The 26645-nt window shown below is 48.1% G+C and overlaps 2 protein-coding genes across 6 annotated transcripts in view; both read left to right on the top strand.

Annotated features, from left to right (window-relative positions):
- LOC144729045 (uncharacterized) overlaps nucleotides 1–10549 on the top strand; it is a 38603-nt gene extending 28054 nt beyond the window's left edge. For all 5 annotated transcript variants that reach the window (XM_078608887.1, XM_078608891.1, XM_078608889.1 and 2 more), the window contains exons 17-21: nucleotides 573–665; nucleotides 2461–2542; nucleotides 3117–3349; nucleotides 4132–4222; nucleotides 8041–10549. In XM_078608887.1, coding sequence (XP_078465013.1) covers nucleotides 573–665; nucleotides 2461–2542; nucleotides 3117–3349; nucleotides 4132–4215 — 492 coding nt within the window. In that variant the 3' untranslated portion in view covers nucleotides 4216–4222; nucleotides 8041–10549. The remainder of the gene's footprint in view (nucleotides 1–572; nucleotides 666–2460; nucleotides 2543–3116; nucleotides 3350–4131; nucleotides 4223–8040) is intronic.
- A 1800-nt stretch (nucleotides 10550–12349) lies between these two features.
- The window catches only part of LOC144729046 (parathyroid hormone/parathyroid hormone-related peptide receptor-like), a 41526-nt gene continuing 27230 nt past the window's right edge, over nucleotides 12350–26645 (top strand). The window contains exons 1-3 of the mRNA XM_078608894.1: nucleotides 12350–12604; nucleotides 20419–20521; nucleotides 23236–23346. Coding sequence (XP_078465020.1) covers nucleotides 12566–12604; nucleotides 20419–20521; nucleotides 23236–23346 — 253 coding nt within the window. The 5' untranslated portion in view covers nucleotides 12350–12565. The remainder of the gene's footprint in view (nucleotides 12605–20418; nucleotides 20522–23235; nucleotides 23347–26645) is intronic.

Consider the following 26645-nt stretch of genomic DNA (forward strand, 5'->3'; position numbering starts at 1 on the left):
TCACAATCTCTATTGTCCCTCACTACCCCCCCTCCCTGTGCTCGGTCATGTTTCTGCTCCTTTTCCCTCTTTGCGTCCCTTCATTGGATAAACTCCCACTTCACATCAAATGGGCAACTTCACAAACCATTTTTCATTCCTCACTTAAGACACTTTTTTTTCAAGAGCGTATCCCTCTCCTTCCTGTCCGCATCCTTAACCATCCTCCAACCTTACTAACTTCGTCCCTCCCTTTCCCTATAATCACCCTCCCTTGCCATCCCTTCCCCTCTCCAACACTCAACCCCATCAGCCAATATTAATGTACAATTTATAATTCTTGTAACGCACCTTAATAAAAGTGCTATTTAAAATCCTAAGATCATATCCACTGGCCATCCCTCTACAAGTGGTGTCCTGTCTAAGGCGGTCGACGTAAAATTCAGTTTGCTAAACTAAATCTGTTGTGCACATTGTGAATTTTAGCAGTTGAAATGTGATTTTTACGAATATCTTAATTTTACGGCCACATTATTGATTGGTGTATCATTTAGGGTGCCTGGTGAAATAACGGACCTTGTGGTTGTGCGTAGGTTAACAAGTCGACTTCGTTGACGGCCACAAAGACGACGATCGTCCGTACCCAGCTTAAAACCGCTGGGAAGATCGACGTGAAGAATACAAATGTGAGCTTTGGATCTTCTTGCCTTTAAACGCCATTTTTTTTCTGCCCGTCTGTCTGCCTACGCGAAGTTGCAGAGGATTTGGCTCGCGAACCGTGGGGTTTTCGTTTAAAAAAAACAGTAGCCCAGGTACCACGCCATGAGCCCCGTGGTGAGCCAGCACTATTCCATTTTCGCATCCATCAACTTTAAAGTAGTTAAATTAACAATTGTGCAACATTTAATATTTATTTCCTTACGCTGCTCAGTGCGTGCTAAAGCACGCATTTGCGCATTGGTGACAAAGCTGACCGGGGGTTGCCCCTAGCAACGCACAGGCGTTCGCTGTGAGGGGGGGGGAAATTATCTTTCGCTTTAAAAATGCTAAAAATTCAACAACGCTGAGGTTAATTCTTCAGTGTCATGTCGTCTTCTCCCCCCCCCCCCACCCCAGTGTGCACTTTACTACTATAGGGTCAGTAGATACTAATCTTATAGCGCTTGGATACAATTATTGTACAGTGGGTGGGGGTAGCGGCTCAGCCTGCCAAAGTACCACCTCGGCTGGCTGGGCAATCTAGGCGAGGCCGGGGGTTCTGCACGGGGGACGAGGCTTCACGACGGCACTCTGTCAAATTAGTTGTTTGTGCTATAGAGTCTATATACTGCTATAGAGTTGGCATGTACTACTGTCGTGATAGCAGGTACCACCACAGTCGGTATGCACTGCTATCGAGTTGGTAGATACTAAAACAGTCAGTATATACCACTATGGTCAGTAGATACTAAAACAGTCAGTAGATACTACTACAGAGTGAGGTAGATACTGCTATAGAATTAGTAGTTACTACTGTAGTCGGTGGATACTACTATATAGTTAGTAGTTGCTACTGTAGGGCCAGTAGATACTTCTATGGTCAATAGTTACTACAGTCGGTAAATACTACTAAACAGACACTACTGTACAGTCGGTAGATACAACTACGGAGTCAATAGATACTACTTTGTTGTATGTATATATACCTACGTGGGGGTAAAAATATCTTTTCGAGGGGGGGGGGTCGACTATTTTCGTTAACCTTTTATATCAACCATTTACCCCCTACTTTCTATAACTTTTTTGACTTCTGCAAGCCTCTTATAATTTTGTAGGTGGAGAAATGGACAAACGGCCCACCGGGGTTTCACAATTGCTTAGTATCTGTGTATGTATATGTAATGTTTTTAAGAGAAGTTTTCAAATATATTTTTTGCCCGGGCAACACCAGGTACTTTCCGCTAGTTAAGTATTGATAATAACAATGTTGATGACAATTTGGGAGCACAACCAGCCTTTCATCTCGTCAAGTGCGATGAACGACTATAGCAAGATGTGATTTGTTGTCATTATCCATGGAATGCTTCACTGGTCCAGTGATTTGATCATCTGTCATTTGGAGTTGTAATTCAATTAAATAATGTATTACCTACCACCATGAAAAGCTTACGTATATCTTGCCAAAATGTGTAGTCTAATAGTCAGGCTGCTTACGCCCCAACTCTTATCATGAGCATGCATTCTCCGAGCCAGCCTACGCATATCCATGAAAATGTAAACGTGCACAACTCTTCACTCATTGTGGTTTTTCAGGAAAATCTAAACCAGTTGTTGCGCAATTGCTGCAGACGAATGAAACGCGGAGCCTTGACCCTCATTGTTTACATCTGACACTGCAGTGGCCAGTGAGATAAATTTTCCTTGGCTTTGTGGCTTTTCCAGGAAACGCTGCCTGATGAGCTTTTAAAAAAACCCCCATGGCCACCGCTATCTCGCACACAGGTGGCCACGACGAACAGGAAGCCGCCATTGGAGAGAAACACCGGAAAACTCGCCCCGAAAACCCCCACTCCTAAGAAATCTGGTGCGTCTCCGTTTTGCTTAAGACGAGGCACTATTAGAATTGCTCGTTTTAGTGTGACTTCTGCAACATTTGTGGTGTGTGTGGCTCAATCTTGCCCTGGTGGAGCTGGCAGTCTATTTCGTTGGACAGTGCTCAGACTTGAAAATTAATACATTGCTTGCATGCGGTCTCAAGAGGTCGGGAAGATGATCAATCTTCCAGTCGTGCTGCACGGTCGGTGAACGAGCACTGCCTGTCGTGTAGTATTAGGTCACAGAATTGGAGCATTAATCTTGATACCTTTGTCAACTACAAATCCAACAAGGAGATTGAAACTGTGGTTTGCACCCAGAAGTTGTTGGTGTTTGCGAGTACCATTTCAGTAAGCGGTTAAAAATTCATCAATTATGCAGATTGTATATAACTAATTTGGGGTGATTGTACCCACGATGGTCAGTGCAGCTGGCGAGATGGGAAGCATTAGGTGCGAAAGCATAAAAAGCCAAACTATAGCGATGGATCTTTGCTGCACCGCCCTCTGCTGTCCATCACGTAGCCCTGCGCGTATAATCTCCGTTTTATCGTCTCCTTGAAGTTGGCGGCTCCAAGGCTGAGAACCACAAGCCCAGCCCCATAAAGTCGCCCTCGACCAACGGGCCTTCGGATGACGCCCTGGCGGTCGAAAATGGCAACGTCGCGCAGCAGGGCGGCGGCGACGACGGTGTCGGGGGCCACGGTGGCTCGCCGGTGCGCCAGAACGGGAACGCCCTCTCACCCGGCGTCGAGGAAAACGCCAACGAGCACCACGACGCGCCAACGGCGTGCGAGGTGCCAGCGGCGCGTGTCCCGCGACACGATCGGACTTGAACGACGTCACATTTCGGCGGCTGTCAACGCGCATTTCAAAACTGCTGCGGTGGTCTTTGAAATTTAGTTTATTAATCATTTTGTTTTTCAAGAGCCAAGGATAATGCAGTGGGTACGTCAACAGGAGGGCGAGACTGCATGTAATCATGTGCGATTTGGTATATTAAGTTGCCACACCCTCTGTTGGGGAATGGACTCGAGCACCTGGGCTCGCCCACCCTACCATGGCACGGCCAACGATTGGGGACCAAGTGTTTTTAAGGGGGAGGGAAGGAAATAAGGAAAAGGGGCATGGAGGTAGGGGGGGGAATGAAATTATTTTTTTTAAAGAGAAGGATCTGTTTTGTCGGAAAAATAAAATGCCAAGTCAATTGACCGATGGGTACATCTAGAGCTCTTGCACTCGGCAACCTCGTGGCTTTTTATCTAACGGGCCACAACACACTGAGAATCTGCAGTCAAAGCCAGTCTGGGGTTTGTCTCGAGCAAATGCTGCTTTAAAACATTGGTCGATTAACTTAAAAGTAATTGTATAAATGTATAGATCCTTCCCTGTATTTATGAATGTTTTACCCTTTAAACAGCCAAGACGATAAGGAATAATTTCGTGCTGTTTTGTGCCGGGAGCCTTGGCAAAAAAATGCTGCAATGTAAGAGTGCGCAGGCTTGGCTGTCGAGGGCAAACGGGGATAGACCCTGACTGTGATGCATGTTCTCCTCCCTCTCCCACCCCCCACTGGCAGGAGGAAGCGCAGAGTGGAAACCCCCAGTTGGAGGAGCCAATCCACGAACAGCAGCCCCAGCCTGTGGAAGTCGAACAAAACTAATTGCCTTGTAAGTTTTGTTTCGATTTAAAGCTTTCGTGACTGCAGGGATTCATCTTCTTGGTTCTTTCGGTAAAGTCACGTATAATTGAAATAATAAAATAATACAAATAAAATAAGTAAGTTTTGGGTGAATTTCCCCACCACTGCATGATTTGTGCAGGAGTTGGTGGTTCCAACCACTCGGGAAACGTGAGCTGTGGATGGGGAATCGTGCTCTGGAATTCCTCCGCATGGGTGTTCGGCATCCAATTCCTCTTTCCCGTGCATGTCTAGCTTTGGTGCCTAGCAATGGAAATTACACTTCCAAATGCAAACCAGACTCTGGCTGAACCGTGCACCGGGGTGGACTGTTGATTAGCTGATATTGCAGCTGGGATGTGAGGTGGTGTGGCGTTTGCGGTTAGGTTGCCATTCATCTGCTACTGCTGAAAGAGCAGCGAGGTCTGCATACTTAATTTAGCCAAATGAGTCCTTGGGTCAGCCATGCATGCCAATATTGGGCATTGCCAATAGACATAGAAGGAGCTGTCACTCATCTCATTAGGTGCATTGGCTATGCTGTGCCAGAGGAGTTGGCTCAGCTGGCAGGCGTGAAGTTCAGTTAATTCCTTGCAAGTATGAAGCTTTCAACTTGACAGCTCCTTGATTCTCTTGGGTGTCTCGCTCTATATAGGCCAGTCGAGTGACAGGAGGTGTATACATTGGGCAAACCCAGACCCCTGTTAACATGCTTTGAGATGGGACCTAACCATGCCCTTTGCAATATAATTCATTGCATTGTTTTTAACAGGGGGGAGAGGACTAGTGTTTTTTGTCCAAATCAGAATATGTACTTTTACTGGATGAATCCAATGAGCTATAAAGCTTTTTCACAGATGTCCAGTAGGGGTGTGTTAGAATGTTACAACAACAAACGGTACAAAAATACGATAGGAGTGCAAAGTATAAGAAAGGTAAGCAAGTCACAAATAAAACTTGAACTGTTTTACCAGGTAAAGCCCACCGCTATTAGCTTTTTCAGAAGCGACCTCGCCACAAATGATGGGTCAACGAAGTGGCTTGTGGAAATTTATAGCAGACAAATCAAAAAAATTTGAATGCATTTTTCTAAATGGTGGAGGGGAAAAACCGGAGGACGCGGAGGAAATAAATCCACGCGACCACGGGGAGAACATGCCACTTCAAATACACAGGCGTCAGGGTCTGGATCAAACTCCCATCCTGCAAACCAGGTGAGGGAGAGAACATCATGCCACTGTGGTCACCTTTAAATAAAAACAATTAAGTTTATAGTTTATCATCACCAACAGTGAAGGACTGCTGCTCCCAGAAATGTGTGCACCCAGCAGCCTTTGTAAAGGGGACTGTATGGGAAGAAGCTCTTTCACAAAATTTCCAGATTATCCCTTTGCAAATTAACTTTTTGATGTAAGTTTGAATGTCTTGTATGTAGCTGGTTGAACCTTTTCTCAGACCTAATGATCACGAGGCATTTCGGTGCTGCAAAATAGATAGTTTTTTTCTCCAAAAAAGCCACTGTTTTAAGTTCAGGAAAGTCGTTGTAAATGTGATTTTGCTTTAATGAATAGACTTGGTTAAGCTTTATTACAGTTGCCCCTTCTGCCAGCAGAGGGCGGCAGCTTTATTTTGACAAATTATGATTTAAGCCCGCTCAGTCTAAATTCAATTCGTTTTATTGAAGGTGAAGTTTTTGTCAATGTAACGAGTTAATTTGTCAGGAATGATGAGTTAAGTGGTGTATATATTTATTTTTATGGCTTTGGCCTCAAACGGTTGTTATGTTTGTGTGATCTTCAAATTTGTCACAACACTGGCAGCACAATGTTATTTGCTTTTCTTGCAATTCAGTTTTATTTATAACGCATTTTAAATATCTCGACATTCAACCATAGAAGAACCTTGTGCAGTGATGGAAAGTCTTCGTCAATGTATTGGTCCAGGGACTCGGGCAATGTTGTAGCTAAGTGAACAGTTACCATTTTTATTGCAAGGCCCAGTCTTTCCATGCCTTGGTGGTCACTGTCAAGTTACGATGTAACCCAAACAAACACATTATTCCGTGCTATGTCGGCACTGGTGCACAAGCGCACAACTGGACACATTCGTCACTAACGCCTCCCACAAGGATAAAATGTACAATAGCTGCCTTGGGCTATGGCCCACCTTCATAGCGGAGATAAAAATGTCCCCTGGTTGTAGATACCAAGGCTTTGTGTCCAAGGCTGTCCGATAAGTTTGGCGATTATACTAAGACTTTAAAGCATTTGTGGTAGAGCATGTGATAATGTAGTGACATCGCTGTCACGTTCAGTGCAATGTGTCAATGCGATGATGCCACGAGAGTGAATTTAAAGGTTTTTTTTATTATTAATGCTTCCAACGCATGTCTGGATAGCGCAGAATACACAGCCGAGTTATGTATCTACTAGATTACAAGCCATTTCCGTTCAGTAAAATAGTGTTTTTTCTTCATGATGCCATAAATAATTGAAAATGTAAGGTTTTGGGTGGCTGGAATGACCTATTCCCTAATAGCCTGTTTTTTTTAAACGAAATCATTCTTAGTAATGTAACTTTAATGTGCCTCGATTTCCTGTGCAAATCAGATCTTAACGGGAGGACCCCATGCAGCTTCACTCTATCAGATAGAGGTCCGAGCGCGTGCAAAAATTATGCTACCGAAAGGAAAAACTGCCAACTAATATTGGGATCTCGACATGCAACCTTTTACTTATTTCACTTGTTTACATCTCCACGGCTACAATCCATCACTTTGTTCCAGAGAGTAACCATGACTCGCGAGGAAGAACATTCGATAACGGGGATGACTTGGTGGCTTGGAGGTCAAGCGCAGCCTGTCAGGGTTCCGTGCCCACACGCCAACGAGCCTCGGGGCTGGGGCTGCCTCGGGTTCACAATGAACGCTGCCCTCGGCGCCCGACCCGTTCTCGCGGGCATCCACATTCATTTTGTCGTCCCCCCCCCCGTCCTGGATGACGGAACTAAACATTGAGCCAAATATTTTGTGGTGGAAACTTGATTAGATTGCCTCTGCACTGCACTCCGAGAAGATGGCAGAAGCCACGGGGGGCATGGAGGTAATTGCGGGAGTCCGCACAGACGGACATTAGGTTTTGTGGGTTTGAGTTTCATCTCGCAGCTGAGGGAAACCATCTCTTTTGTAAAATTGTTGGGTAAAAAGTTGCCGTAAAAATGTACTGCTCCAATTCTTTTTTATGTGCATTGCTAATTCGTCATTAGTCTCATCTTATTGGATTGTGAGTAGCCAAAAATTACCCTCCTAAAGGACCACTGTAGAACTCCCTTGAGTGGAAGTCCCTTTGCCAGCATTGGCGTGAGCAAGCAATTTCTGGGTTGCACCTTTTACCTGTTAGTTTAGGCGTTTAACCAACTAGTTCTGATCGCTTTAAATTGAGCATTTGATAATTTTTAAAAGTGGAAGACTTCCATCCGGCCTCCATGGTGCTGCAAACTGGCCATGGTGTACACCCAACAGGACGGTGACTCCCAGTGGTGGTGATGTAATCTAACCCCTCCCACCTGGACCTTGAGTCCAGCCCTGTCCTTAATTTTTCAAATTATTTGCTAATTTGTCACTTTTTGATGCATTTGAGACAATTGATTTAATCAATTGTTGATGGGTGCAGCTCTGGAACTAGTTTTGGGGTTGCAGGAGGTAAAAAAAAAAGTGGTTTAGTCCATGTAGTGCATGTTCCCAGCGTGCAAAAGAACAGTGAAGCTGTGTGTGGATGAACGGGTAATTGAGTGAATTCCGTTTTTCAGGTGGAGTCGACGCGACCAGGGCCCTTGAGTCGGATGTCGCGCTCGGAAGACACTTCAGCACGACGGTGGAGCTTACTCAACAATATCGCGATGCCGATAAACGCAAGGGCGTTGTCATTTGCTGCTTTATACCCCCTCACGTAATATCATATTTCACCACAATATTGAAAGTATGGCCATGGACGCTAATTTATTTACCTGTTAATGGTCTTCAAGGTGGGATCATCACCTGGCTTTTACATCGTGCAGGTTCTGCCTGCTTTCCTCCTGCAAGGAGGTTGGTGGCATCAATGCAGTTTCTAATTGTGTCAAACCTTTAATGTTATTAATCCTTGGTTAAGGCGGAGTAGATGTTAGATATGAGTGAAATTTAATAATACCATTTTTAGTGTTTGGCTCCTTGATAAAAGATTGATTAGCTGGCTCTCGGGCCTATCCATTTATCTATTGAGTATTCCAAATGAATAAGCATGTTTTTTGAAGGTTAATCGTTGTGGTGAAGATTTATGGGAAGGCCGATGGTTTATGGAAGGGATTGCCCATTTACTTTCACAGATGGAAGATGCCTCCCCTAGGCAATTGCCTTTAAGCTGCTTTTGGGTTTGGATGGCAGTGAGCTGACGTGGGGCAGCTTTTTATTTGTAAAGGTTCCTTTTGAAGGGGGGGGATGTGGTGGTATTTGAGTGCGGTAGAAGTGGTTGGTGATACGCTTGCGATGAGGCCCTTGGTGGTGGTATCCGGAATGTTGAAGTTGGTTTGTGGCAAGTCGTTTTGGAGATGGCTCTTCAGAAAGTTAACTTTGCTTGCTTTTATAATTATGTAAGGGCTCTAATAATTTGAATTATGACTATTTAACAATAAAAGCCTTCAAAACAACTAGCCTCTTAACAAAACAGGTATACACGTCCTATGCAATATGCTTGTCCTTCTAACAGTCTGCTTGTAACATTTTAATCTGAGCTTGTTTCTCTCTCATATAGTTGCCCCTTTTATGTCTCTACTGCCATACTAATGACCCTATGTAGATTATAACAAACATTTTAGTGTTCTTTCCTTGTGCAAAACTTGCTAAATTTGCCAAGCCATGAAATTATTCCAATTGCTAAGCAACCTAGGTTGTGTTGCGTAAAATGTCCCTGCGAGAGTGCATTGCTACAATTTTACTTCACTTAGACCCTTACCAATACTTTTAAGTCCGAGTCTCAAACATTGAATAATACATCAGTATCTACCACGATGAACTTGAGGGTATTCCAAACCAGTGCAAACCTTTATCTTTATTACAATTCGGTACAAATATTCCAGGTGTCTGCGCAGGAGGTCTTCACGTTGGTTCTTGTAGGATGCCTTGCCTCCTGTCGACGACGAAGATGATGTTTACAAGTGTGGTAATTTCTCCCACTCGTTCTCGAGACCAGCGTGCTCTTTATGGATTTGTTTTGCCGACCGCGAGCACGTGCAGGAACCAGCTTTTGGGGGAGCCCTCGTTGAGCCCTTTAGTAAATGTGTGGAGGATCGGTGATTGTAAAGTGAGAGACGTGAAGGCCAACGCGCGTTGCTCCACTGCCCAAGCGAGGCTCTCGCCCAACAGGTGTGATGCGGTTTTGCTTTACGCAGGTAAATGATACACATTCTTTCTTTGTAGGGGTTTGTTTCTCTGCTTGTGAAATTGTTTTCCAAAGTTTGGCAATTTCAGATTTTTTTTACATTGAATTCTGGCTTTCAGTTAATTTTGAGCATGCAGGATGTTTTTAATCTGAGGTAGACGCCTCCGACGTGAATTGAGACCTTTGTGTGAAACTTTTCAATAAAAAATTATTAAACTGAGCAAATGTTGACATAAGGTGGATAAGACTTTTTTTTACTGATTGTGTGGGAATCCAAGAGATGAAAAAATACAGTTTTGGAGTAGCTGCAGTTTGACTTGTAATGGAGCCTTCTGGACGGATATAAATCATATTTGAATAAAGCTGAATACACATGATTAACTGTTCAGTACTCTGTATTATTCTGCGTTAAAGTGCTAAGATGTAAATTGCTGCCTTTCAAAATAACATTGGAACGCATTCCGAAACTTCACTTCTGCGCTGAAACACTTAAGAGTTAATGCATTGTGGACTGCGTTTGACAAGGCCAGAATATATTAAGTATTTTTAAAAATCGTCTCGTGGAAAATATACAAATCACAGCTTGATGCTCTAAAACTGGCATTACAAAAACCGTATTCTAGTGGCAAAATGATTTTTGGTCGACGGGAGTGATTCTAAAACATCGGTGGTACCCACCAGCTCAAGGAAACCGAGTATTCCACGGACTTGATGTTGAGGCCGAATGCATGGTTGTTGAACAGAAATCATCTGCTTTTGTGGCGAACACTTTGGAGAGAGCATATTGATTTTCAAACAGTTGCCAAAGTTTAAGAATACCCCTTTTTTTAAACCATTAACTTAATCCAATTTGCACTTGTATTTTGTAAAGTTATAGTTTGCAATAAAGTTCACTAATACGACGCACTTTGCTCTCCTGGTTTTGTTTAGCCTTCGTTTTAAATGTGAAGTTAAGTCTTTCCTGCAGTTACATATATGGAACGCTTAATAACCTGTAAATATGCTTGAGGCTTTTATATTCGCGCTCGTACATTTGGCGTTTCACAAGTCCTGTCCCATGCAGCCCCTGATGCGAATGTGTTACTCTGTTCATGCTGCGGTGACTTGGCAAGTACATGTTAAGTCCTTTACTCCTTAACGTTGGTTGTGATCAGTCTTGGCAGGGTTTCATGAAAGTCTTTGTAAGCACCCACCACCTTGCTCGTTTCGAGTTTCCTATGCTGTCAACGGAAATCCGGCCAAGTGGCCTACTCCAGAAGCTATGCAGGTCCTCTCTTCCCATGACCAGGTTGTATAATCGCTGTGCGTGATCCAAGAATTGGTGCCTTTGCCAGAGGTAAAATTGTGCTTGAACTTGGTGGTGGGGGTGAAAATTTGAACCTAATCTGCGTTCCGGCAAAATAATCTGGGACGCGTAGCAGCAGCTGCAGCAGCAGGTGATGTGGGCCACCTGACATAGCTGACTGCACGGCGCGGTGACATCGCGTGCAGAACCCGCCCGGGGACGTTTGCCACCCATGGCTACAAAAGCCCCGTCAGAACCGAGGGTTGAAGAGCACGCAATCCACCACGTGGTGTGGCCTCGGCTACGTTGTTAAAGTCGATGTATGGCAACCTAAATATTACATTTTACATGTTCCTGCAATTTGTAATATACATAGGTAGTGTGCAAGTCCGAGAAATTGTGCGTTGCCAAAAGTAATCTTAAATAAGTTAATTTGGTGCGCAAAGTAATATGAGCAAAACTGGGTTAAATAACGAGGTTGGTGTAGAATGTGGTATCGTTAAGAGGTGTAAAAGATAGACAAACTGCTCGTACAATTTAAAGAAGTTGTGCAGCAATGTTCCTAAGAATTGAGACCAACGCAGGGAGTTCCTATCAACGGGTACCCAATTATGAATGGGAGCATAGATTGGGGAAATTGCTATTAGCATGAGGTTATAAGTGGAGAGAAGTGTAGCCAGAAAGTCGTGAAACTTTAAGAAGCTTTGAGAAGACTGACTTTTGACAAGTTAAGTAGAACTGGGAGCTCGAGGATGATGGCTCCAGAATTTCAACCTGAGCAAGGCCAGTAAGTCGACATCACAGATGGCTCGAGGGAGTTCCAAATTGGAGGTAGGCGAGTCAAAAATGACCTCCCACCGAAGGAAGAGCCCTTGGTTTCGAAAAAGGGACTGCTTCGAGGGGAGTCATGAGATGGGAGTAACCGAAGAGGTGTTGTGTGGGGGGGGGGGGGGCAAGCCCGTGGAGGATGTTGGATTGGGAGCCAGTGGGGGGGGGGGGGTGACGTGGTCTCGGTTATGATTGCTGGTTCGCTGCGGCTGATGCAGTAGACCTCTTGGACTGGAATCTACTGAATGGGGCTGGTCTCTATATGGATCGGGACTGGATGGTGAATGGGGCTGGTCTCTACATGGATCGGGACTGGATGGTGAATGGGGCTGACCTCTTGAATGGGTGGCTGGCGCGCTCCGTGTGGTGCTGCATGAATGAGTGAGCGAGCGAGCGAGGGGGTCGCCTCGCCTCCATAAAAGCCGCGGAGGCAAATCCGCGCGCTCACTCCGTGGGACGCGCCACGCGAGATCAGGCGCCATGCACACGGGGACACGGGGACAGAGACCGTGAGACGAGGGGGGACAGACAGTGCGACACGGACACGGGGACAGAGACCGTGAGACGCGCGATACAGACACACACACGTGAGACGCGTGACACGGGGACAGACACAGATACACAGACGGTGAGATACCCGCGGGGACAGACGCAGAGTGAGACGGCCAGAGAGTACATGGACAGCCAGAGGTGACATGGGTACTGCTGTCAATAACAGGGAACGGGCTTTGTGACACACAGACACTGATCGAACAGCGATGGGTAATGATCATTCATAGGCAGACGGGGAGACACGCGGGCTGACATGAATGCAACTGAAGTAGGAGCTGCAGCAAGCATGCAGGTGCGTTATACACACAGTGCTCGGTTCTATGCACACAGCCTTCATGCTCGCCATGCTATAAAGATATATCGACTGTCGGGGCAAGTGCTGCTAGCGAGTAGCGCCTATAAAGGCCGGCACGGCACACGAGGGGGTGGGTGGGTGGCCAGCACCACTCCCGACCGCCTTTTGTCTCACGAGTGGCGATATGTTCACAGCGCACCAGGTACTCATTTGAGGCTGAGTCAACCTAGAGGAAGCCCAGGATGGGTTCGGATAATAGTCACCGGTGTTGGCCGTGAACGGGAATGAAACTCGGGTCGCCGAGTTCGTAGCACAGCGTAGCGCTCACCGCTACACGACCGCTCCCCATAGCACTCTATACACACACACCACTCGTACGAACGCACATCGCACGCATGTCTCTATACACTGCGCACACACACACTAATCTACACAAACTACACACTGGATTTGTGCTCCACCCTAGCAATGTACAAAGTGCACGATGCAGGACTGTTTTAGCATAGTAGACTGTTAAGTGTGCGCACATGTAAATGAGTTCGAGAGAAGCCCTCTCTGTCATGCGAAGGGTCATTGCCCAAAACGTTGCCTATCTTGTGTCATCTTAAGTCGGTGCGTGGCTCACGAATGTGCCGAGTTTTGTTGCTGTTGTTGGTGCTTGTAAGTCGCTGGTAACCCACGATCTGTACGCGCCAGGCTGGTGTGTGTGTGTCAATATACACGTGGACGATATGCGACGCATGGTGCCGTGTGCACAACGTGATATCTGCCGGTAACCATCAACATTACCACGCTTCCTGCAAACCGTGTCGGGCTTTGCCTTCTGGCTCTTTATCGGCTTTAGCGTCACCCACAGGAGGATGATTGCGACTTGACTCACTGATCCTTGGGATCGTTTGTGTTTCGTGTTTTTGAGTGAGAGTTGGAGCTACAAAGTTGAGCCATAGGCTGGCCCTGCCTCGAGGTGAAACCAATCAACTTCAGCGTCGTGTTTTTTAAACTTAGTTTTCAGATTTTTTTTTTTCAACTATAAACTTAGCATAGACTATGCCAAATGTCGGCGATCTCGTCCTTCCAGAACAACATTCGACCTGACGAGGGCTCAATGCATCACTGTGTGTGGCCAGGAGCATTGGGAGTCTGGCGGCGGTGGGGGGGACTCTCTGAAGCGGCCGCACCCGCAGCGAGAGCTCTATGGATGCGGTGTGCCCGACTCGAACAGACCCGGACTCAATTAAGCCGCGATGCATTTTCCACCAGTCACGCCCCGTGACCAAACAACGCTCAACCAGCGTGATCATTCAGTTGAATCTGCGCGGTGTGGGCTATTTTGATTTACGTAAAGGCGCAGCCCTGCAATGTCTCGCCCACGCCACTGCTGGCGGAAGGGTCCGCCCCGGAGGGAGCTCGAGAGCCCTCGTCAATGGCATTCATCCTCTTCTACGCTGGCCCAAATGAGAGGTTGGAGTACCCACATTGTACCCCACCACACGCTGCCTGGCGATAATACGATTTGAATTACCCATTTATATGTCGGGGTGGAACATCAGCGGGAAGGGTAGATGGGTAGGTGGGTAGTTGGGTTGATGTGTAGGTGGGGATTAAAGAAACCTGCAAACTGTTTCAACTGCCTCCGGGAGATCGAACCGGCGATCCCTGGATCGCAAGTCTCGTGTGCTGAGCGTGACACACGTACGACAGCAGCAGCAACAACAGCAGCCCTTGGGCACCGTGAGGAATGTTGCATTGGCGCAACGGCCGAGGTTCGGGCCCTGGGGGCTTGGAGCGAGATGAATGGCGGCACGAGACGGCTGAGCGTGGCCTCACGTCCGTCGCGGGTCGCCGCTCGGGGTTATTGAACGGCGAGGCGGTGGGACTCCCAATGTCACTCAGTCGTCTCGCACACTTTGCGGTTTCGTTTCTCGTTACCTTGCCGTGTCTACGAGTTTCGCGTCGAGCCGTGACCCGTGTCTTGAGGATAAGGGCCCCTAAGCCGGTGTCATCTGGCATCTTGGCTGTCCACCACCACTGGCTGGTTGCCGCTGATGAGACGCTGCGTGTCCGGGCCGGTCCAGAGTTTTGCTTTTGTTGAATCAATGTTGCTGAGATGATGCACTCACAGGGGACATCGGGTTCATGGATTGTGTAACAAAAAAATGTTTAGTTGTATACGTTGGTTATGTGGAGAGACGGGTGTATGAAGGCGACATTGTCTCATTTTGTGTGCTGTGCCTCCACAAAGGTGAGTAATGCAGACGCGTCGTCAATAATGTAAAAACTTCAATGTTCTTAATTGGCCATCGTTCACACCGTCAACAGGAATAATTTATAAAAGCCAATGCGTAACATTCCTAATTCGGCATCATCGCCAATGCATCATGACCGTTATCATCCATAACCATCACGATTATTAAGCATTTTTAATTAATGTCGTCATCGTTGTCGTTCTCGCCAGCGCTTAAATTCCCGAAGGGGGTTCTCGGAGTCGATTTGGGACCCGGCCACTTCCCTCTCGCTGTGGTTTATTTTCGTTTCACTGAATCGATCTTTTTCATAAATATTTTTACGAGTTGTATTGTAGGAATGTCGGATATTATCACCTTATACTCTCGTGGTAGTGCCTTACACCTGTAATCCTTACTCCAAGCCAGCCTCGGCAGTGATTCGGAAAATATCGAGTGAAGAATTAAGGCCTAAATAACACCAATAATTATTTATAATCAATATCACGGTTAATCATTAATCAGCATCAACATTGTTACATCAACAATTGTCATCGTACATTCATTATCAACATGCATCACCACCACAATCGTCATTTTCAGTTTCTACTGCGTAAGAAGGCTCATTATTATTTTGAGTTGTGCAATGAAAGGATGCGTTTGTATTTTGGGTGGTTTGTGAACAGTCGATATCTTATTTAACCGTTTGGGGAAATTATTAACTTTCCTTATCTCTGCGACGTTTCTATGCGACAGGTGCATACATTCATTTAACATAGTTACGTGCTATTACATCTCTTATTGACTGCTGTGGCCGTGTCTCAAATGGCTCTCACCTGAGCGAATGAACGGAATATCATCCCATCTTCCACACGCGGCTCCAGCTCAATGCGATCGGACCGCGCGCAAAGTCAGAAAAGAGGCCATTCTATCACCGGATATACATCGCGACCCATTGGTAATGCCCTCCCTCTCATCACATCTCTGGACTAGCGTGTACGGCACAGCTGTTGCACGTAGGCTCATGTGGGGATACGTGTTGTGCAGTCGAGGGGCAATGCAGCAAAATCGATTCCTGTGCTGTCCTCTGCTCCACCGGCTATGCTCACCGCCTCCATCACCCCGCAGCTTGGTAACATTTGGTCAAATTCTATTCAAGCGTCTGATGGCACGATGTGTTCGGGAGCTAAATGCCAATGTCGAGGTCTGATGGGTACGACCAAAGGGGCTGCAGGAAAGAGAGAGAGAGCTCGTGACGTTTGACAGGTTTCTGTGGTTTACTGTGCTCCGTAGTTTGTGTTGCATGGCCACACTCGTACTCGTGGCTTGTCTTTATTTCCCATTTTATGGAGAAATGCGCAGTGGCCTGTTGATGCTGTTGATGCTTTACACCGGTGCCTTCGAGAAGGGATGCCCAAACCAGGAGGAGGTGCGGGTGATTGTTTCTCGACCGAGGGAGTGTTACTCTTTGGTTCTTTCGGTAAAGTCACGTAGGTAGAAATAAAATAAAATAGCGTTTCGATCGCAACACAAGCAATCTTCATCAGGTGGAAGGGAGTGTTCATTACTCCGGGCGTCTGCCTCGTTCCACTCCGTTCGCCAGCAACGTTCTTAGCGGCTCAGGGTGAGATTCTAGGATGGTGACAGCGCGAGCCTCGAAGGGGAATCGCGACTTGAGTCGACGGGTGATTCGGCCAAAGGCTTTGGACGTACGGCAATACAAGCTGAGATTGTAGTGTCAAAATGGAACGACGTTATTCTGGAGAGAGGGATTTTTTTCAGCGGAATTCTGCAGATCAAAGAAGGCGTTGAGATGATATTGTGGGGAAGTGCACACTAAGAAGATGATTCACAGGGACAGACCGTCACAGGCAAAAGATAAGCGGGGAGGGGGGGGGCTGAACATGGGAAGGGGTCTCCGCAGCGTGCATGGCCAGAGAAAATGACATTCTAGACATTGCAAGCAGCATCCAAGCAGGTGCGACCTAATTGAAGGAGGCGACCCGATGACAGATGCTGTGCTGCACGGAATCATGATTTATGCATACGTTGTGCATGCATCACACGTGTACGTTTGGTACAAAATGTGAGATGGAAAAAAAATAGAATTCTTTATACAATGATGTCTCGCCCCGCATTGCGTGTGCATGTATACGCGTGAGCGCATACGATGTGGGTGTAATAACCAGTGCATAATAGACACTCAAGGCGTACCTTACTTGCCTGCAAGGCAACGAGAATTTTGACTCCCCATTAGTTGTGCCTCTGTGCTCGTTCTGGCAGAGGACAGCCCTGCTCTGTGCATTGCTTCAAGGCCGCGCGTCAAAACCCGCAGTCAACCTCCACCCGGTGGGAGGCTGCTCCTTCTCCTCTGCTTCCGACTCCCGGTCTAACACAATCGCTACATGGGCTGTAGCCCGCAATGATGCAGTCGAGGGAAGAAACGGAGTGTCCAAGAAGGACCCCTCCCACTATCCCCCCCCCCGCTCTTCAACAGCCCCAGGCCCCCCTTCTCAAACTCCAGCCCTCTCCGTCCCTGTTCAAGTGCCGAACCAACAAGTCATCACCTTCCTCTGGCTCTCTCTTCTCTATAAGTGACATCTGTTTATGGTGTATGTGTAGTGGGTTCCACGGAGGCACACACTTGAACTTGAAGGCAACACGTTATTCTCACGCCCCAACAGGGTAACTACATCACCGGGTCAGTCAGTAACACGCTGCCTGACCCACGATGCGGAGCGTGAAGACTGAACACCGAGGACCGAAGAGACGCAGCACCGACGGGTTCCATTCCCACAGACAGCCCTGATCGGCTCTCGGGACCTCCCTTCGATGCCCCTCGGCACGTGGCCTGGCTCCGCCCTCGGCAACACCACCTTCTAGATCCGACCAGAAGGTTCTGGGCCACACACCACGTGTCCCTCTCGCCACCTTGTGTCCCCCCTCGCTCCCCTGTCCTGGTCACGTGCCCTCTCGGGCTCACCCAGACTGCCACATCCTCAACTGCCCTCTTCTCTCTCTGACAGTCACCAGAACCATGCCCCCTCGGGCCCCCTTCCATGCCATACGTACCCTGGTGCCAGAGAGGGGTCCTCACACCTCCACTCTTCTGTCAGTAACTGGCGCTAAATGCCGTAGTGGCTCAATATACGTCACTACGTCTCTGTATTGTCTGTATGGTGAACGTCACCGTACGTAGCCAACCGCGCTCATCGTAGGTGTTACCGTGTCTGTGGTGCGCATGTCGCCCTGGTCCTTTGCACCGTCCTGACACTGCTGGGGCAAGCGCCGTTAGCGGGCAGCACTGTGAAGGCCGGCACGGCACACGAGGAGGGGGTGGGTGGCCAGCACCACGTGGTTGTGTTTCTTATCTCAAGATTCGCGCCCTGTTGTCGCTGCATCTGCCTGGCCATCTCCCGTCGCTTTGTTAAGACGGCGTGAGCGTGCGCCCGTGTTTGTGCTTCGCTTTGCTGATGTTGGCGAGCTCTGCCTGTACGCATGTTCGTGTGGTATGTGTCTGTGCTTCGTATGAGTGGCGGCGTGTGTATATTGGTTGTGTATGTATTAGGCCGACTCAGCCTTAAATGAGTACCTGATGCGCTCTGCGAACATCGATACTGGGGAGACAAAGGCGGCCAGGCGTGGTGCTGGCCACCCACCCCCTCGAGTGCCGTTCCTGCCTTCATAGGTGCTCGCAAACAGCACTTACCCCAGCAGCCTGCTAAGGCTACACGGGGGATCTTTGTCTGTATTGTCTGTGTGTGTTGGTGTCGTGGTTGGCGCTGCGCTACGAACCCGGCGAGCCGAGTTCGAATCCCGCTCACGGCCAACACCGTCAGTGACGATTATCTGAACCGGTCCTGGACCTCTCTAGGTCGACTCAGTCTCAAATGAGTACCTGGTGCGATGTGTATGCAAGCATCGCCACGAGGGAGACAAAGGTGGCTGGGCGTGGTGATGGACTCGAACTTCTTCGTGTGCCGTGCCGGCTAACACCACTTGACCCAACAGTTTACAAGGTTATACAGGGACCTTTGGCAGTGTGTATGTGTGTGAGTGTGCGCATAAGTCTGAGCAATAACAGCGGTAAATATTGCGGTGTGAGCAGGGCTCTGTAATAACAGACGTCAGCGGCTGGATGCTTGTTGTAATAAGGTTATAAATAACATTCGCTTTATTTATTGAGAAAAACACATTCTGTTGCGGCAAATGAATGCAAGAAGCTTTTGTAACAAAAATGTCAGGTGCTCCATACCTTTGTCAGTTCTGAATTTAAAAATGAAAATTCAAAACCAATTATCAACCAGCAGAGGATGCAATGAAGGCTTCCCGACGCGACGGGGTTTCTGACCGGACTTCACCACGCTGGGCAGTGCAAACGTCGACACTGGGGAGACAAAGGCGGCCAGTGTGTGTCGGAACAGTTCGGATCTCACTTGCCACCGGTGTGAATGAGCAGTGGCCAGCAAACCAAACTCGTCGGGTCGTCTGGTTAACAATCGCAGCGAACTAACCACTGTACCACCGCTCCACAGTTTCGATTTTTTGGTGGGAATTCCCCATTCCTGTGACAATACGCGGTCTATCCATAAGATAACGCGCTGTTTTTCACACCGAATGGTGAAGGCGCAGGGATGTGATGCTGACGCCAGCACAGCGATGATGACTACAGTCGATAATGGTCATGGGGTGGTGGTGGTGGCCGAGTTGACCTTGACATGCCGACTCGTTGGTTGTTTCGGTAAAGTCACGTAGATAGAAAATGAACAGATCGCGACGTTTCGATGGCAACACAAGCAACCGTCATCAGGTGTAACAAACACAGCAGCAGAACTGCTGACGTGACTGTGAACTCGTGCCTGACCATTAGCAGCCGACTCCACGATTGACAGCACCGACTCAGCCATGAAGCTTATTCTTTGACAATCTGCTAATGGTAATTAATTGGGTGTAATTGGTCACAGTGGGAGTACAATCATCGCTAATAGGCTCTGTGTCGGCTAATTACCGCCGAGGTGGTTCAGCGGTGGAGAGAGGGGCTCGCGTGCGAAAGGTTGAGAGCTTAAATCCTGCTTGCAGGCTGACACGGCCCATGATCCCTCCCGGGTAGATAAAATACGTATCACTTTGTGGCGAAGTCAACAGTGCTTGTCCTATGAATATACTCACCCCGCCATAGCAATGTGGAATTCCCACCGCTGGTTCAGCTCGGCTGTAATCAGGTGAAAGGCATCAATGCCTCGATGCTCATCGAAGCAAGAAATGGCTTTGGCGTGTGGCTTGTAGGCTGACACGAGCACGATCAAAGCGCGCAACTGTGCTCTGGCGATCATCCAAGACACCACACGCACGCCTTGCCATGGCGGGCGGTCTCATGATTTGGCCGACAAGCCAGATAAGTGACGCCAACGGAGAGAGGAGATCCCTGGAGTAACTGGGCCAGGTGTTTCCATTCGCACCAATGCCGCTGGTTTATCTGGCAGGGGAGACACGCAGCTTGGCGTGGCGCCGTCCCCGTGGCGCTTAAGCGCCGTGTGTTTCTGCACTTGCCCGTTGTGGTGTCACTGCGTCTGTGCTGCCTCTGTTCAGATGGACGCAGACGACGTGTTGACCAAGGAAGGGCAAATGCTGCTGCTGCTCGTCCCCAGGCAGCAGTGCGAGAGCATCATCCACAGCTTCAACCACACGCCAGGTGTGTGCTCACCACCCTCACCAGCCACTCACCACGGTGACGACATGTTTACTACCTCGCCCCTACTCTAAATCTAGATTTTACCTCACCCCTGGCACCTGTATATTTGGAGTTTGCATGTCTCTCTCTCTCTCTCCCTGTGATCGCGTGGATTTTTCTTCAGTTTTTTCGGTTTTTCCCTCCACATTTAGAATCAACATCATACGTTTAGAGTATTGGCTGCTATACATTTCCACATGATGATAAGCCACTTCCTTGGGCTGTCATTTGTGGCCAGGTCGCTTCTGAAAAGAGCTATACAGCTCAGTGGGCCTTACCTGGTAAAATAAAATAATTAATAGTTGTGTTGTGCAGTAGAACCACGCGGAGACGAGGAATAGTATCAGGGCTCTTGCTGTTAATGAAACACTTTCTCACTCGTCTTCATACACCCACACCAGTGTAGGTGCACTCTGTCTCGGTCCTTCACCTATCTAGAGCCTGTCCCGGCTATCCCCTCTGCCCTCTCACTCGTCTGCCCGGAGCGGGGGATCAGCCAACACCGCCCCACGACGAGCAGAGACCCTCTTCTAGGCGATCCTCACCCTGATCCCCAACGACGACCCGCCCCCTCGGTATCGCCCTCCTTCATGCGAGTGCCATCCGAAAGCCCCTTCCCTAACCCGTAACGATACGTCATCCTTGGGCCCACATGACTCTCAACACGTTCGCATCTCCTTCCGCTCGCCCCTTATGGTATCCCCACACTACTCCTCGACAGTTGTGTAGTTTTACAACCCTCACGCCACGTGTGAACACTCAACACCCTCACCTCCGTCCATCACCGCCCACAGTTGACCTGCAATGACCCGTTCATGGTGATCATGATCTTCAGCCATGATCAATCCACTGCGGGACGAATGCCTCCCCGCGCAGTCTGCCATCTCTCCCGTGTCCCGTGATGTAGCAACCCGAGCCAGCGCCTGCAGCACACGAGCTGCTGAGTTCACCGCTCCACGTTGTGAACACAGCACACAGCAAGTGAACACTGAGATAATATTGAAGCTCAAAGACAACAACACGGTCTAGCGTGAGCACTTTGTCATCATTGTATATATTTATTTAATTCCCAAGTTAAATGATGAATTGGTAAAGCGTTGTGAATTTCCCGACAGGATGAAGACATTGCTCACTGGTGAGGGAGGAGTTAGCATACCGGGAACTCTGTTCATCGGTGATGAGAGTGATGGGCGGAGGTGGTGATGGGGGGGGCTGTGGGGATGTTCACAGCTCAGGTAGCACAAACGAGGTGATTTCCGCTGCGTCTGCACGTATTTTTAATTTGTTGGCAAACGAGGGAATTGAAATTATGCTGACTCCAATTCTATGAAATGCCGTTGCAAAAACGAGAGAGCTTGTTAATGAATATAGAAACAACAATAATAGTGACGCGTCTACGTGACACACCGCGGCGTACCAGCAGCAAGGTCACCCAAGGACACCTCGGCGGCGAGTAATGGATGAGCCGCATCTCGCCTGTGACCCAGTCACCCAGATCGCGCCGATCTCATCCAAGCAGAGTTTTGAGCCTGGACCGTGCTTTGTTGGAGACCACCACGTGTAAAACGGGGCGTGGGAAAGGCCCTCGTTGTGGTAAGCGGAGGACAGTGCAGAAAAAATGCAATCGTTGTACTGTGCTTATATGCGCCCCCCGCCCTCACCAAACCCATACTGACCAGCGAGTGTTCAGATAAACCCGCGTGGCGTGGGGCAAGCACTCATCCAGCAGTGGATCGGTCGGCAATCGACAGTCATATTTGCTTACAAGTTGAACAACGCAGCCGATATGTCGATAAGACTCTGGGTACTTGTGCAGAGGCAGTGGTGATTTGTCGTCTGTGAGGATCTCGCGGCGCTTTTGCCACCAGAGACCACCGGTGCCATTGCTGGGCTCGGGGTCGCTTGGTTCACGGCCAGCCACTGCCTGTGTCCGTGTCTCCCCGTGTTCGTCGTTCCGTGCCAACCCCAACGCCCTTTGATTTGGCCGCATCGGCTGCTGTGGTCCTCGGACTCGGGAAGAGAATTGAGGTGGGCGGAAGGGCCTCAGGACAAACCCACTTTGTGGCCAGGGTTTCCAGCGACACAGTCGCATGCGGTTAATGTTACATCGCATTTATTTGTCGGGGTTTATTTTTGTTTCACTGACTTCACCCCAGCGCTTACCTTTGTTCTTTATTTTTTTTAAAATTTTATTAGTTCTTTATTTTTTAAACATTTTTTTTTCAAACGCTCGAGGGAGCCGAGGAGTCGCGCGTCACGAGGTCGGCTGTAAATGGCAACGAGGTGATCTTTGTGTATGCACGCGCGTGTGTGTGTGTACACGCGTGTGTGTGTGTGTACTCGTGTGTGTGTGTGTGTGTACACGCGTGTGTGTGTGTGTACACGTGTGTGTGTGTGTACACGTGTGTGTGTGTACACGCGTGTGTGTGTGTACACGTGTGTTGGCACAGTAGGGGGCACCGCGTGTGCATCGGCCAGTCATCTCAGTCAACCCATGGTGCCTGCGTCTCCTGCAAGCGGGCGTTCCACACTTCACGTGGCCTTAACGTACACAGCCTGGCACAAGCACCGTGGTGACGTCACCGCCACCTAGTGGCGAATGGTGGTTGTTGTTGTGTACACGTGTGTGTGTGTGTACACGCGTGTGTGTGTACACGTGTGTGTGTGTAAGCCAGGCTCGTTGTGCCCTCCGGAGTGGGATGCCATCTTCTGCTGGCCTCCCACGCTGCCCGGACAGTGGGTGAACGTCTCGTGTCCCCATTACATCTATGACTTCAACCACAATGGTATACGGAGCACTGTCGTCATTGACATCAACTTTATCTCCATCAAAATCATCATTGATTACCACCGTTAACATTGTTGCCGCCATTATCATTGTCATCATTATCATCATTGTCATCATTATAATCATTGTCATCATTCTCATTGTCATTAGCGTCTGTCGAAGTTGACGGTCCACACCACCTCGTGTCAGGTCCCAGACGATGAAATTGGATTATTTCTGAAGCCCATTCAAAAGGTCTCATCATCATCATGACCGTCGTCGCCATCACCATCATCATTGATTTCATTATTGATGCCATCATAATAACTGATGACCTCTGGGAGGTCTTCTGGCTTCGGTGCTGTATGTAAGAGTATTACAGCACTAAACATTCGCAATTTCGTGGGTGTGAAATATACGACTGAAATGTAATCTTATGCTTGTTATATGCACATATAATGCAAAGTAATTTTTGTGACAAACATCGTTTTTATCTTGATTTAATGATCGTGTTAGTTTTTCTGTATACCAAGTCTCCCTTTAAAAAAAAAGTATGTTGAATTATCCATGCTTCTAAATCATATATATAACGTCATAACCGCCAATTTAATCAGAATCACTCTAATCAGAAACAACATTCTGTCATTATAATGTAATAACTTGCAATCAATTAATGAATTAATGTGCACATTATATTTCTCATTACATTGCAATTATTGTGTAGTACCCAGTTCTTACCTAATAACATCGGCATACTTGCCAGTATCGTCATGATCATCAACGTGGAGGCGATGAAGGCCTGGTTGGGCTCACGGTTCTTCAAACTAAACTTTGACCATTGTTATTTTACCAGGTATGGCCCAACGAGCTATATAGCTCTTTTTAAGATGTGATCTGGCTCTCACAAATAATAGCTCAATGAAGCATGTTTCTAAATGTGGAGGGAAAAACCGGAGGACCCAGAGAAAAATCCACGCGACCACGGGGAGAGAGACATCCAAACTCAAAATATACAGCAGGCATCTGGGTTGGGATCGAACCCACAACCTCCTGTATACCAGGCGAGGTAGTCAACATCTCTCTACCGTTACGCCTTCCCCACTTGTTGCAGAGGTTCACGGTTGGAATCCAGTGGCTGCCCTGATTAATACTGCGGTGGGTGTTAAAACCACGAGAATACTACGCGCCGTCTGCTTTGAAGTTGACGTTAAAGATCCCGTGACTTCATTCACAAGAGTAGGTCATCATGCGCCGGCGTCAGGGTCCACATTTTCCGAATTTGAAAAATTACAACGCAAATTACTCGATGTGGATTCTCCACACAGCAACCATCGCCACTTCCTGCAAAAATTTGCCAGAACCATCCTGAAAAGAGTCATGAGACTCAATGCGGCTTTCCTGCGTGAAAAGAAGATTACTAATAGGCTGCTGATGTTGAATCCCTGGCACCGTATACTGATAGTAAAGCTGGTCATTCCGCTTTATGAAAAAAACATGGACATTTCATATTGTTTTGCTTTGAAATTCGGTGTGCGGTCAATTGCTTTAAAAAAATCGGCAGCATAGGATCGGTCGGGGCTGGCAGGTACGCACGCGTTCGTGTGAAAGCGCAAGTCGCTGGGTTAATTAAAGACAAAACGGAGCCTCTAATGCAGATGGATAGACAAAGGCACGCACGCGCACAGCGTCGGGACGAATGAAATTGCTCCGAGATTGGAGAGGAAATGAAAGTGGTGCCGGGTTTCTGGCGCGATCCTCCGTCGCCACGCTCCGCGCGCCCACGCCGTGCTGCTGCTGCTGCTGCGGCAAACGGAGCATTTATTTTGTGCGAGCGACGACACTTTGGGTATTCTAGCGATAAGCCGGTGAAGCCTGCGTGATTCGTTTTAAGAGGTAGGAACGGTCCAGTGTCGGGAAGTTGTGCAACGGAACGTTGCGTGTTTTTTTCCGTCGAATTTCATCTTCCCCTTGAAAGCGGAGCCAAATCAGCGTGACAAATTGCCATGGCGATGTGTTCATGGCATTCTGGTAGGATTTGACAGGCCCATTGAGTTTTATCTATATGCACAATCAATTATCGTCATCTTCATCCAGCATTGGATTGACAAATGTACACGCATGAATGTAGTCCGTGCAATGGCGTGATAGCTGAGCTAATGTACCTCGGAGCATGAGTGCTCACATAGACCGCTTAATATTTCTAGCATATAAAAAGTACATTTTAATTAATTAAACCAACTCCACAAAATGGTTTATTCAAGAGTATTTGTTCTATGGAGAGACTGATCTCCGTCATAGGAGTGAGGCATTACACCACTGGTTAATGACCTCCCAACCGAGCGGTGCTGGGTTTTAACTCGCGGGATTCGACGGAGGGGATGGTGGAAAGTAAAATATTGGGAGACAATTGTCGATTTTGAGAGGTGAGCATTCGCAATAAATCGGCGACCCGTCCGTGATTGGCCGCGCTCATATCAGCAGCAAGGCACGCGGTGCTTCGTGTGTATTTATTAAACCGCGACCGATCCCGCAAAGCCTTCTGTGCTTCGGCTGTAACGGCAACAAAGCATTGGGGATAAAAAAAAAAAGACAAAACAGACCGGGCAGCTACAAAGAAAAGCATATCCATTTTTTTTTGCAACACGCCACAGGTTCTCTCAGGTGAAGGTTGTCTTCAAGTGCCCCGAGAGACTGATCGTCATATTGTGTGGAGGCATGGAGAGAGAGAGGGAGTCCCGGGACTGCCCGCGCGGCTCACCGAGTAAACGGAGGAATAATGAAGTTGGGGGGCGGCTCACATTTGCCGCGGCTTTTTCACAAAGAGAGCCCGGAGATTGAGTCGGGAAGGTGGCTGGAAGTGGAATAGGATTGCGCGTATTTGCTCGGTCACGCTACACCTCGGGCCGTGCGGGGAGGGGGGCGCGGTGAAGTTAAGCACCGTCGCCCAACATCGCTCGCCCGACTGATGGCTCCAGCAAAATGTCTCACTCTGAAATAATTATCTGCTGGATAAACAGGGGGCATGGGCAGCTGTCATTTTAGCCAGTCCAGGAGCTCGCGACGGCCTTTGTAGAACATCCCTCGCGTCCCACGGGAGGTGGTTACCGCTGTCATTTACAGTGTTTAGTGCTTTTCCAAAGATGAAGACACAGGGAATGAGAGCCAGAAAATGTGAGATGAACACTGAACGTGAGGTTTTGATACATTGACTGCCATACGACCTGCCGGTCAGTCATGTTGGTCAACGTGGATCGATGGGTCAAAGGGCAATTCAAAAATACACCGGTGCAGATGTCTTGACAGGGTCTATTTGTCACC

Source organism: Lampetra planeri, chromosome 31 (assembly GCF_965212315.1).
Source record: "Lampetra planeri chromosome 31, kcLamPlan1.2.h2, whole genome shotgun sequence".
NCBI classification, from domain to species: Eukaryota; Metazoa; Chordata; class Hyperoartia; order Petromyzontiformes; family Petromyzontidae; genus Lampetra; species Lampetra planeri.